This window comes from Suricata suricatta, chromosome 14 (genome assembly GCF_006229205.1).
Source record: "Suricata suricatta isolate VVHF042 chromosome 14, meerkat_22Aug2017_6uvM2_HiC, whole genome shotgun sequence".
In the NCBI taxonomy this organism is placed as follows: Eukaryota; Metazoa; Chordata; class Mammalia; order Carnivora; family Herpestidae; genus Suricata; species Suricata suricatta.
This window is the reverse complement of record NC_043713.1, coordinates 42,548,036-42,562,403: the sequence shown is the minus strand read 5'-3', so window position 1 is coordinate 42,562,403 and position 14,368 is coordinate 42,548,036. Positions and strand designations below refer to the sequence as shown.

Below are 14,368 nucleotides of genomic sequence, written 5' to 3'. Positions count from 1 at the left end.
AGACTTGGGAGTACTTTCTAAATGCATCTTCAGGCCATATTCCCACCGCGAGCTCCAAGTTCTTCTTATAAAAGATACAAACGTCACCATTCAGACAAGATTAGTCATTCTATGTTAGCCTGACCTAGTAATCTATCTTAGAGGAAACCTAAAAATAGGCAATAAAGAAAAAGATAATATTTGGTTGGGAATATGGTGAGAGAGTATCAAAAATCCTTTACTACTATAAGTCATGTTGTTTTGGAATTTCCTAAGGAGACATAATCATTAGGACAAATGTACATATAAAGGGAGAAGAGTATGGTGACTGAACAAAGATAGATTCTGAAATCAAAATGCCTTGATTCAAATCCTAAATTCACCATATCTGACTGCATGACCGTGGGCGCGTTCCATAAATTTCCTATGCTGACCTTCAAACTTTGGACAAAACACTAATGAGGGCTCCATATTCTCTAACTACTAAAGGGGTTGGCAACACTTTCTTTGTAAGGGCCAGATAGTAAAATATTTTAATATTTTGGGGCCATATAATCTCTCTAATACCATCTCCACTCTGTTGCTGCCGCAGTGTAAAAGTAGGCACAGATAACACATAAGCAACGGACAGAGTGCATGGTTGTGTTCTAATACAACTTTATTTATAAAAACAGGCAGTCAGTGGATTTGGCCAGCTGGCAGAACTTTGGCAAATACCGCTTAGTATCTTACCTTTTTTTCCCCTGGCATAGCATTCATGCACAGTTGGCATTCAATATCTTTATCACTGTTATTACTGGGATCTTGATAACTTTTGATTCCAATAAAATTAAATACAGTAAATTTATGATTAGTCAGGAAGAGTGAATATTATAGTAAATTCCATAAATATTTTGTTCATTCACACCAAGTGGCAGGAATAGCAAATAAAAGCTCATGTGCAAATCACGTGCACATTATAAACACTTAATGGCCAGTGAGGAATGAACAAGCCCTGTTCAGTTCAGAAGATGCTGCCTGTGGCCTTATCGACGTGTGTCAGCTGGGAATGACAGAGCGCTCACCCAATCCCCGGAGAAACTTTGCTCTTATGAAATCCGCGTCAGTCTTTGAATAACTCACCTCTACTAGCATTCGCAGGTGGGTCTTAGAGGACCCTAACCTAACAGGGTGCTCTAGCCAGCACTAAAAATGTGGAAAGTGGCCTCCACCATTACGTCCAGATTCAGCTGTTAGCTTGCTTATACAGCAGAAAGATTTTGTGAAACGATTATTTCAAAGAATCAAATATACCAGGGTTACATTATATAATGTCAATCTCTGCTTGAGCCAGAGAATCAGGTTGTTCTCGCTGGGGCTGGTTCCTGAGACTGGCAGGATGTCCATGGAGACCACTGGCTCAAGCAAAGTTCCCTTGACTCAGAGAAGTGGCTCCTTTGGTCTCAAGGGGCTTTCTAACACCTGTCCTCCATCCTGCTGTTCAGGCATCCAGCCTGGATTTAAAATCTTAGCTCTTGTCACCCATTACATACTTGGAGGGTTTTGGGTTATTGTTTTGTAATAACTTGGCTGCTCAGAATACTTCTCCAGATTCTACCTTTCTTAATGCTAAAATGTGTTCAATATTGCAAGCCATGCTTAGCCAATGAATTGAGTCTTGCTCTTTGTCTGTTCTGAAGCCAGATTACTAGAGTTTTTCCAATAAACGGTGGCCAAGCGCCCAGCCTCACTGGTCCTACCAGTAACACCGGTCTGCTACAAATCAGCACCACTAAATACAACATCTATCACATGACCACCAGCAAATGCATTAAGAGTTTGGTCTCTCAAGCCATGTGGACCTGGGTTTGAACAGGTCTACCATGTAGAGCTGCTGGGAAGATTATAAGAGAAATGTAAACTAAGGGCACAGCCCAGAGCCTGACCCAGAACTCTGCATATGTAATGAGTGCTAGCATTTATGAATGTTATCATCATTCCCTGAAGACATCAGACTTCAAGAAAAGTGAAATCATCATCGGTATACTGCTTCAATTAACCATGTAAACTAAGAGGTTCAGGGGCCTCTGGTGGCTCAGTCGGTTAAGCATCAGATGACTGTGACTCGTGATGAACTCACGGTTCTTGAGTTCAAGCCCCACATTGGGCTATGTGCTGACAGCTCAGAGCCTGGATCCTGCTTTGGATTCTGTGTCTCCCTCTCTCTCTGCCCCCTCCTCTGCTCACATTATGTCTCTCTCTTTAAAAAATAAATAAGCATTAAAAAAAATGTAAGAGGTTCAGGAAGAAGGCTCAATGTACATACATTCTGTAAGCACCTGTTAGGTGCTGTCCTAGGTACAGGAGTCACAATGAATAGGACAAATCTCTGTCCTTACAGAGCTTAAGATTGGGAGGAGGATAGACACAAAAGTTCTAAACAAGGTAGACACAGGACGCTGTGGGTCACAGAGCAGATACCGGATGCAGCCTGGGATTCCAACAGAAGATGTTTTGAGATGGGTCTTGGTGGACAAAGAGAGTTGGGCAGGTGAAGACCACAGACTGCCGCCACGGAACTGTGAAGTCACATGTCATAGGTATCGAGAGGTACAGGCAGTTCAACCCTACTGCAGTGTAACATGCAATGTGAGGAGAAGCTGTAAGCAAACCTCAGAGTCCCCAGTTCTCAAAGCCAACCCCCTGGTCGTAGGAACCATGGGATCTGACCCCATCTCAGGCACCTAAGCTCCACTGAATGTGCTTTTGGTGTTGTGGAGATTCCGAGGATCTCAGTTACAGAAATACTGATACTAATTTCCAGAAATCAGATAAGAAATCACTTTCATTAGAAAGAAAAAAGTCAGTGGTGACTCATAGAGCAATTACATCTGGATCTTTTGGGTTTTGAAATCCTGGGCCACTAAAAAGAGCTCCTATCCTGACTGACATTGCATGTGATCCCTTGTCCTGAAATTGCATGTATTCCCTCACACGTGCAAGTGCTGGTCCCTGATCAAGGAGACCTCAGTAGCTCTCTGGGTTATATGAGGAGCAGTCGCCAGGTAAGGGAAAGCTGCCCTCCTTGGTTTCTATGAGCCTTACCTAGAGTGTCTCATTTTCATGAGCTGCTGCACTTCTCCTGTGTCCCCCGTGCCCAGGGACCCACTTCCTTCCAACATATCTGGATGGGTCACAAAACAATGCACGTGAGCTAGGAATCTAGTATGGGTGGGTTCTGGGAGGAAACTGGTCTCGATCTCAGAAAACATTCTCTAAACTCGAATATTTAACAGGGTGGGACAGAGACTCCCAGCGGATCACAAAACCCATTTCTTCTTCTTACTAGGTGCACAGCCAACAGATATTTCCTAGGGAACGGAGAGTGGAAGGGATCCATGCCAGGCGTAGCCCAGAGAAGTCTCCACAAATCATCGTCCCTGCCCTTTGGTCGTTCAGGGATTGCAGGTATGGCTGGGGTAACCCTGAAAGCCACATGTGGAGAGTCGGGGAGCCTCTGGTCCTCTGGGCCCCTTATGACTGTGTGGAGTAGAATGGACCTGCCCTCCCACCCCCAACTCCCATGACCTAAAATCCAATTACCACTAAGTAAGTGAGAAATACATTCCAACCAGGCTTAGGTCCCTGAAATTGTACTTTGTTATAGCAACTAGCCTATTTCAACTAATTCATCTGGTTAAATATAGTAATGGCCAATCCACTTTGTTTTCCTTAAAAAAAATAGTATAACAGAAAATTGTTGCATGGTGTCAGAGCACTATGGTACCTCCTCCTTGTAGAAATCTGTTTTTTTTTTTTTGTTAATCCAAAGTCTAATAATTGCTGCATAATTTAATCAGAGCCAGCAAAAACAGATTTCTATCAAGGATTAGCTTATAACATAAGTCAATAAAGCCAGTCTGGGATGAAAACAAGAAAACAAAAACAATGATCAGAACATGTTTGTCCTGCTTAAAGAGAGAACCTTCTACTTAGTTTCCAGTAACTGTTGTCAAGGCAGAATGCAGGCCATGTTTCTAGATCTTTCAATTTTTTGGAGAGGACTGGGAGATTCAAAATTTATGTGACTTTTAAAATATTGCTATAGCCTGCAAGCTAAATAAAACACAGCTATGGACTTTTCATGAACACATACCCATCTCACTCCACCCCCAGTTTATGAAGCATGACTTTTTTTAAAGTTTATTTATTTATTTTGAGAGAGAGAGAGAGAGAGAGAGAGAGAGAGAGAGCGAGCACGTGCATGTGAGTGGGAGAGGGGCAGAAAGAGAGGGGAAGAAAAGAGGGAGAGAGAATCCCAAGCAGGTTTAGCACTGTCAGTGCTGATGTGTGGCTTGAACTCACAAACCGTGAGATCATGACCTGAGCTGAAGTCAAGAGTTGGACACTTAACTGACTGGGCCACCCAGACACCCCTGAAGTGTGACTCTTAAAGTGACACAGAATTTCATTTCAGACATGGCCCTCAAATCATCAGGGCTGGTATCAGGTACTTTCTCTGAGAGCTCAGAACCGTCTCTGATGCAAAAGAAGAACTCTAGCTCCAGAGCAAAGCTCTAAAACGTAAGAAACCAAGTTTGGGAATTCAGATGAAGTCCTCAGTGTCCTGGGTTGTGAGAAAGCTCCTGAGCTCGAGGTGCGGGACCTTGTCTGAAGAAAGCGGAAGACAAGATTCTAACTGATTGGAGTATTTCATTCAGCAGCAGCTGTGTGGGCAGACAGATCTGGTATGCGGGGGACAGTCAGGGCCAAGAGACCAAGAGTGACCACGAGAAATCCAATGTGGAACCTGTAAGTGGCCACTTTCACTTGCTGTAGTGACCGTCTCTGACCAGTGTCAGCTTTAATCTCAGCTGAGTTTGTTTGTGGAGAGGCAAGCCCTGCTCCCCTCATGTTGCCCTGGAGCCAGGAGCTGCGGTCCAACAATCTCGGTGACCACTCACTGTCACCTGTGAAACTTCCAACATGGACAGCGGCATCTTCTCTCTCAGATCCAGAGTCCCCACAGGAGTCCCTCAGCCCCAAACTTAGAAAGAGAAAATTTTCAAGTCAAATTTTAAGGGCAGAGGAAGCTGCTGGATGTCCCAGAGTCCACTTCTGATAAATTCATATGACATTCAAGGCACTGCTTTAATTGCCTGGCTGAACCTGACCTTTGCCAAAGACGTACAGAATCCGGTAAACACACCACTTTCTAGGGACTCAGATGGACAAGGACTTAATCCCACCCCCCTTCCTAACAGTGTGTGTCTACTTTGCTGTGCTGTGGGGGGCGATGAGTCAAACGAAAGCATATATATAAAACACCTAGTGAGCACAGCGCCTAACTCACAGGGCACCCCAAACAATAGCTTTTGCGATTATTATGGAGAATGAAACTGTATAATGGTAAGTGATTTAGGGAGAGGTTGTTTAAACTGAGCACGAGTGTTGTAAACATAACACACACTCCACAAATATTTGTTTACTATAAAAGCAATCGTAATTAAGTCTAAGCTTTAAAGAGCAGAAAGCTAACAGCTTCTGTTTCCTATCCTGGGGCAAAAGGGATGGTTCCATGAAAAGTGAGCCACCGGCTATATTGTACATTCACCCTAATTTTGTTAGTGATGCTAATGTGGAGGGAACTCTTTGAAAAGAACATGCAAAGCTACGGAGTATCTGCAACCAGCTCCACTGGCCAAAAAGTGCACTGATGAACATTTACTAATGAGGGTAATTAAACACGGCTTGATAATCACCAAAAGCCCTGCTGCTGATAGTCGTGAAGCAGATAAAGAAGGAACCCTGCCCTCTAAGAAGAGAGCAGACATTATACTAAAAGCGTCTGTCTGTCCAGTGGCCAACAGCTGCTCTGCATCTAAAGCTAGCTTCCAACATGGGACCAACCTGGGGTCCTGATGACCTAAACCAGAGCAGAGGGTCTGCAAACACTGGGCAAAGTCTACCATACACAAGACAGAAGGCACAGGTGCACTGTTGATTTTCTTAGGCTTCTTAGCTATTTTGTTAAAGAAATTAGCAACCTGTACCCTGGCACAGAGCTTCGACAGCTAGAGATGCTAATCGATGGCCAGGAAGGTCAGGACTACCCTTGTAAAGGATTGCTTTGCGTTGTTTTCTTTCTAATCAGTTAGCTCTTTAAGAAGGATATTTTCTCCTGGCAGGAAAAATAGGAATCTTGGCAAAGCCAGCCTGAGGCCAGGTCTTCAGGCTCCCCGGCACCTTGACCACAATCGTTACCTGGCACCCACCAGCTGTCTCAACTAACCTCTGAGACCTGCCCATCCTTTGAACAAGCTGGTAATTCTTTGGGATTGTCCAACTGAAACATCGGGCAGGCCACTGACTATTGAGGGCAAGCCACGTCTGCCTAGTACGGCACAGTCTCCATCCACATCTGGAGGCAGTGCACATCCTCCATAAAATACTATGTGTAATAAAAATCGACTAAAACTTGCCGAGAATGTAACATGGCAGTAATCCCATTTCTGAGGCCTACTCCTATAAAGAGATAATATCTACCCCCCAAAACTAATAAAAATGTATGAATCATATTCTCTTGCTAAAAAGGCTTAATGCATACTATAAAGAAATAAGGCATGGGACTAAGAGGCACAGCATATGGAATACAATCGATGGCATTGTCACAGTGTCCTCTGGTGACAGGTGGTGGCTACACTGGCCGTGAGCGTAACATAATGTCCAGACTCATTGAATCACTAGGTTGTACACCTGAAACTAATGTAACACTGTGTATCAACTAGACTCAGAAAAAATAAATACACTTTCTAACAGGGAGCCACATGTGAATTATGAAAAATAGATATCGAATGAATGTATTTCACAAAACGGAACTTCTCGGGAACTGAGCATAATTTTAAGATTTAAAGCAATAACGGGGCGCCTGGGTGTTTCAGGCTAAGCGTCCGACTTCGGCTCAGTTCCTGATCTTGCAGTTCATGAGTTTGAGCCCTGCATTGGTCTCTCTGCTCTCAGCACATAGCTTGCTTCAGATCCTCTGTCTCCCTCTCTCTCTGCCCCTCTCCTGCTCAAGCTCTCTCTTTCTTTCTCAAAAATAAAGAAAAGCATTAAAGCAATAACATCTTATTTAGAAAATGGAAGAGTGTTTGGATTAAATTCACTTAGAAAGTAAGAGTATTGGGAGTGGGGGTGCCTGGGTAGCTTGGTGAGGTCTCACTTTGGCTCAGGTCATGATCTTGTAAGTTTGTGAGTTCGAGCCCCACATTGGGCTCTGTGCACAGGGCACGGAGCCTGCCTCAGATCCTCTATCTCGCCTCGTCCCTCTCTCTCAAAAATAAATAAACATTCAAAAAAAAGTAAGAAAAAAGAAAGCAAGAATGTTGGGTGGCTCAGACAGTTAAGCACCCAACTCTTGATTTTGGCTCAGGTAGTGATCTCATGGTTTGTGAGTTTGAGCCCCGCCTTGGGCTCTGTGCTGCCAGCATGGAACCTGCTAGGGATTCTCTCTCTCTGTCTCTCTCTCCCTCTGCCCCTCCTCCTCTGCTCACACACACTCTCTCTCAAAATAAATAAATAAACTTAAAAAAATAAAAAAAATAAGAGTATTAAACAAAGTGTTTCTTTTCCCTAAGGAAAAAAAAGTAAATGACAAAGTTCACCAAAAACTTTGAGGCAAATCTTGATGAATCCAGTTAGAGAATGTATACAAAAAGATATGAATGCACTGTGAAGTGACAGCAATGAAAACCGGTGGTAGTGGCCCAAGGACAGATAGCACAAGAAGAACAGCGCGGGTCAGGCAGCCAACGCACAGACCCACTGGACAGAACGACCTGCTCTCTGACCAGGGGCCCGTGCAGACCAGTGGAGAGGGCTACCTTGGCAGTGAACAGTGCTGCCTAGCAAGAAAAGAAACAAAAAAGAAGTCTGATAAATATCTTATACCAAATGAGTAATCCATTAGAGACAGATTGCAGACTTAATGTGATGGGTAAAACAATACAGCTTCAAAAGGACAACATGGAGTTGTTGTGCTTTTGTTTTGTTTTATGTATTTGTTTACTTTTGTTTTAGAAGGAGAACTCATTACCTCCAAAGAAAAAGTTTTCTTAACCAGGACATAAATGGACTAACCATAATGGAATAAAATTGATAGACTGGACTTCATTTAAAATTAAAAACTTTTGTTCATCATAAGACACCATTAAGAGAATAAAAAAGCAAACTACAGAATGGGAGAAGATATTGACAATACATCTATCTGATGAAGAAGTGACATCCATAATATATAAGGACCTCCTACAGATCAATAAGACAGAGGCAGACAACTTAATAGAAAAGGGGACAAAAAAACCAAGCAGAAACCTCACAAAGAGATCAAAATGGAAAGTCAGTCAGCAGGAACATCCTGATTAGATCATAGAGAGACACATGCCATCAGAGTGGCTGAAATGTAGACGGGAATACGCCTAGTGCTAGTGAGGATGTAGGGCAACGGGATGCGCACGCACTGTGGCAAGGGGAGGGGTCAACCGGTACTGTCCCTTTGGGACTGGCAGGATTGTGCTAAAGCTGCATAGACACATTCTAGGATACAGAAATTCCAGTCCCTGAGCACATACCAACAGAAATGCACCAACACACACACACACGCACACACACGAGAATGTTCATAGCAGTTTTATTCATAACAATTCAATTGCATGAACTCAGTCCAAGTATAGTAGAATGGATGAATAAAATGTGGTTAATTCCTACAAGGGAATACTTTTCAGCAATGATAAAAATGAACTACTTCCGTATATAGCATGGATGAATCTCACAGAAAGAAGTCTGGGTAAAGGAAGCCAGACACAGAAGTACCTACTATATGATATCCATTTACATAATGAAAATCTAAAACCCAGATATGCTGTTCTATGGGGATAGAAATAAAAAATGCCGGGTACTTTTGGCAGAGAGCATGCTTCCTGGAAGGAAATACAAGGGAGGCTCCTGGGGTGCTGGAAATGCTCCTGTAGAAATGCATGGTTGGTTACACTCTTAAACCTTATAGAAAGCCTTCCGCGTGTCATTGGGATATAGGAAGTCATGAGACTATTATTCACATTCTAATGCACAGAACAAGCCAGGTAAGTTACCAAATCACAGATTTGTAACTGAGAACATAATGAGGTCCACTGAATAAAAATAAAGAAGCTAACAAGCTCTTTCTAAGAGAAATAAGACCTATTGTTGCTTTTATCTCTGGAGGAGGAGAGAGTGGATTCTGTCATTAAGGAGGTACAGGCTTCTGGTTCTGGAATGAATAAGTTATAGGGATGAAAGTTACAGCACAGGGAATATATATAGTCAATAGTATTGTAACAGCGTTGTATGGTGACAGATGGTAGCTACACGTGTGATGAGCACAGTATCACACAAAGACTTATTAAATCATTATGTTGTACACCTGAAACTATATAGCACGGTGTGTCAACTATATGTCAATAAAAAGGGAGCCCTAAAGCAATTAAATAAATAAAACATTTTTAGAAGCTATGTCTTGAGCAACAACAACAACAACAAAAAGGTGGGTGAGGAACATGAGAACAAATCATTCAGACTTGCAAGAAAACTTTAGTGGCCAAGAGTGGACAAGCTTGACAGATTCACATCTTGAGGGAGTGTCTACCCACCATCATTGTCTAACTCTTCCCCACAACCCTCTATTTGCTTCCTAAGGGTGTGCACCAAAGGGCCAAAGACCTGTCAGGCTAAGGAGGATGTCTGGATTTGATAATTTCCAAAGAGCTGATGGGGGTGCGACACCAGAGACAGGAAACTCATTAGGATGCTCCTGCAGGACAGGGATGATGCTGATCTAAGTTAAGGCAGTGGCCTTGGTAATGGAGATAAGCAAATGGACTTCGTGAACCACTTCAGAGGTAGAGGAGACGGACCTTTGGAGTAGCATTCTTATAAGGCACATTTCATTCTGCCGCCAGGAGGTAAATCATAGCATGAATAAAAAGCCTGTTGTGTAATTTTCTCACAGCTTCCTATAATGAGGACTGCAAGTAGAAATCATAACACAGAATCCGAGACAGACAGGGGCTTTTGATCTAGATGAGCATGACACCAAAGAACCAAGTGGCTACAAAAAGATACTATTGGAAGACCAGTACTAAGATATTAGACACAGAAGACAATATAGAGAAAGTTCCAGAAAAATCTTTGGATTATTGGGTCAGTGGGTAAGAAACAAAACATTCATGCCTAAGAGCTTAGCTGGCAGCAAAGGAAACTACGGAGGCCAGTAAAAGAAGAGGCTAAGATTTATGGTGATGATTTTAATAAATCTTGCAATAGGTAACTTTGACCATTTGATCTCAAGACTCAATCTATGTGGATAAGGTCAATAAGAGAAGTCAGTGTTTCGTAAAATAGCTACAACAATAAAACCTCATGAAACAATTTCTCAAAGCGACTGGAGGGGAGGAGGGAGGAAGAGAGGCAGATCAGGTGGCACCGAATGCATTGGTCCAAACTCTCAGATGTTGAGAATGATCTTGACTCTTGCCTCTGGGCCTCCAATTCTACGCAGCATCCCGTTATGACTGGTGGCCTTCCAGTTAGAACAATTTTTACCGAAGCTTCATGGAGTTGGGTTTAGATTTATGCCTAGAAAATTATGCACAATGACATGAAAAATAAAATACCGAAAGTAGGAGATTTAGGAGATAACGTGATCAATACACGTTTGCTGATCTTGAACATAGCTCAGGAAAGTGAAAGGATAGATTAATTAAGGATGAAGCCAAACATGAATTTTAATATCCAAAGACATTTATAAGCAAGAAACCCTGGGGCATATTTATAGAGCCACTTTAATTAGTCATTATTCAAAGCAGCTTTACACATGAGTCAAGTTTTCAACGTATTTTAATAAGCATCTCTTCTAAATGGAAGAGTTGAGGTTCTGAGAACGAAGCATGGAATATGGAATCAGAAAACGTGGGTCTCAGTTCTGGCTCTGCCAGTTACAAACTCTGAGAGCAAATCACACACCTTGCTACAAATGTAAAATGGAAAACTCTAAAGGGTTGCCATAAAGATTAAACACAGCAAGGGTGTGAACTGCTTTGTAAAACAAAAAGTGATACATTATTTCCTCAAATGGGTAGAGAGGCAAAGAGAAAATATGTTCACAAAAATTTGCCTTTATTCAAGTTAACAGTCTTATCACAAATGTCCACATATGTATTTAAGACAAAGTACATTTGAATTTACTGATAATGATCCAAGACCCTAGAATTCTTTTTTATTTACTTATTTTTATTAAAAATCTTTTAAAATGTTTATTCATTTTTGAGACAGAGAGCACATACCATGAGCGGGGGAAGGGCAGAGAGAGGAAAACACAGAATCCAAAGCAGGCTTCAGGCTCTGAGCCATCAGCACAGAGCCCGACACAGGGCTCAAACTCACTGACTGCGAGATCATGACCTGAGCTGAAGTCAGATGCTCAACCAACTGAGACACCCAGGCGTCCCTCTGGGTTCTTTTTTTGACCATTGCTCCAAAGTTTGCATTTGGACATGGAAATAACCTAATTATCAAAGAATCAAAAAAAAATGCCTGTCATGATGATTTCTTGTGGATTACATTAGTATCTTCCAGGTAATTGCAAGAGGAACTATATCAGAGGAGTTAATTTAGGCTGTGACATCAGACAGACCAGGATTCAAATCCTGTTTCTATCACATCCTACTCGTTTATGAGAGTCCAATCATCTTTAGCTCTGTTTTCTGTCACAAAAGTAGATATAGTCATAGAATAATATCACAGGTTTCAAAGATTTAAGAGATAACTGCATATAATGTACTTAGTAGAATGCCTGGCATGTGGACAGACATTATAAATGTTAGCGAGGATAAAACCTAAAATTTGTACATAAAGATCTTTGTGTTTCACTTCCTGGTCTCTCTCATCTCTCAACACGTATGCAATGCCTTATGTACACAGTGATACAGAAGTTCACGTTATTTTATAGCCAGATGGGAACTTCAACATTTGTTGAGCAACTACTATGAGCCAGGCATCATGAAAGATGCTACAGACACAGAGATGAGCTAGAAATTATTGTCTCTAATTTCAAATACTTCTCAAGAGTGTAAGACTCTTGAGGGTAAATATTTGCTGACTCTGCCCACTTCTGTATCTCCAGTGGCCAAGACAGTGTCTGGGATATGGAACTTGCTTGGTAAATATTTGTAGAATGAATTTTCTAGTGTTCTTCTGTATAAATCCCATTGTAGAACCTAATTTTACTTCTATTAAAGAGAAACATTTTTATTAGTAGGAAAACTGGAACTGGGTTTAAATCCTAGCGCCTTGAAACAATGTTAGTGATTTTCTTACAAAATAAAAACAATGACATCTGACACTTTGAAAAATAAATCAAGAAATGTGCAGCACACCTAGGGAAGAAGTCCCACCAAGTATTTGATAATCTGATAAGCAAAGGAACCTTGATACCATGTTCTTACTGCACGTACTAACCTCTGTCTTACCACTGAAATTAACTGAGGACAAAATTCCATTTTAAAGGTGTAAAATAGAGCTCACCTGGTCTTCTTCTCCTCCACCTTCTTCATCATATTTTAAAATATTATCTCTTACATCATCTTCTGGATCAATTAAAAGTTGCTTGGCCTGGCGTTCTTTATCCCGGCGTTTCATCCATACCACAAACATCAGAACGAGGACTAGACAGAAAATGAGTAAAGAAAAGCATAATGTCATAGCTTCTAAAACATGACTTTTCTAATAATAACCTTTAAGACCACTAACACACTTATGTGGGTCAAAAGCTTGGCATGCAGCTTCCTCTCTGTTATCTCTTTCTGGCATCCTTTGAAGAGAGAGAAGACAAAGCAGGATCCAAGCACTGGGTACTGAGTGTGAAATCCTGGGTTCCAGAACCTGGTGCTCTGTGAACTCACTGGCTAAATGTACATCCTCAATATTATCATTTACAGATGGGGATGAGAACCATGTCCGTCTCTCCCTTCTGCTTGCTGGAGGACAGGATACTCCTAAGGTAACGGTTTGTAAATTCTAAACCAACAAACAATCGTAGTTAAATTGTTACTTGTTATGTAACTGCTATTTCCCTGAGGTTGGTGGGCCATCACTATAACCTCTGAAATCAGAGGGAACAGCACTCCCCAGGGAAGGTAAGTGCTTGCCAGCATGACTTGGGGACTAAATTGGAATTGGATCAGCAATTGGATCTCAAGGACTTCGAGTTCCCAAAGTCTGTGCTTTTCTACCACACCATTCTGCATTCCTGCTAGTAAACTGCATGTTTCAGGTAAGAAGTCGATGGGAGAATATGTTGGAGCACTGAAATAACATTAGGTTTTCAGGCTTTAGGCTTTTGGGTCAGGTCTGGCACCATGAATCTTCCAGAGGGTTGATGTTTAAATCAGCATCAACTCATTTTCCTTCAAAATGCTACCGTCACTTCTTCATGCCAAAGTCTGTCATGTTGAAGTCCTTTTTCATAAGGTGGGCATATATGCCACATTTTGGTTCAAATTGAAACATATCCCTAAGTGCACATCAAGGAACGCATTCTCTCTAAAATCTGAGGATATCAGTTTACATCCTGAAGCAAGAGATTTAATGACTCCTATTTGAGCACATTTTTATTATTGGCCATAAAAGTGAATATCCTCCTTTTAAAGCCAGATACATGATCTCATTTGCCATTGTTCCAGGGCTAAATCTAGCAAGTGGATTATTAGTACAGCATGCAGGTTTCAAATTATAGTCAAAGTAGTCTCCACACAGGAAGTAAAAAATGCTCAGGCTTCTATAGTAATTGCTTAGAGTAAAGGGACGGAATTCTAAATTACCAGAACACTTGTAAATGGAGAAAACATAAAAGGAATGGCCAACATTTTCAAGGAAGTGATTGGCGCGTAGCATGATCACACAATAAACTAAGTCCTGCTGCTATTTAACAATAAGACACAGGGCCAGGCAATTTATCCTCTTAACCTGCACGCTTAGAAGGGGCTCCTAAAGTACTTTCCAGTGGTTAATTTCTTGCATTCCATTGAACCAAAGATTGCAAAGTATCTGCAAAAGGAGCAATTCCTTAATCTCGACTTGCTCTAAAGACAGACAATTTATTGAGCTGTGTAATCATTTCTATTATCAAATGTGCTGTATGAAGTACAATCTCTCACTATTTTACGTAGCCCTTCAGAAACAAATACCTTGATCCCTGCATGACTGGAGTTAGCTGCTGACTGTGCTTTATACAAAGGAAAGCTAAGGAAAGCAATATACTTATTTTCCTAAATCATCAACTCCATGCCATAAATTCATACTCAGATCGTAAGTGCTCAAA

At 41.6% G+C, this 14,368-nt stretch overlaps 1 protein-coding gene across 1 annotated transcript in view; it reads right to left on the bottom strand.

Moving 5' to 3' along the window:
• The window catches only part of CDH2 (cadherin 2), a 188,119-nt gene that overhangs the window by 19,252 nt on the left and 154,499 nt on the right, over positions 1–14,368 (bottom strand). The window contains exon 18 of the mRNA XM_029921571.1: positions 12,574–12,713. Within this exon, the coding sequence (XP_029777431.1) occupies positions 12,574–12,713 (140 nt within the window). The remainder of the gene's footprint in view (positions 1–12,573; positions 12,714–14,368) is intronic.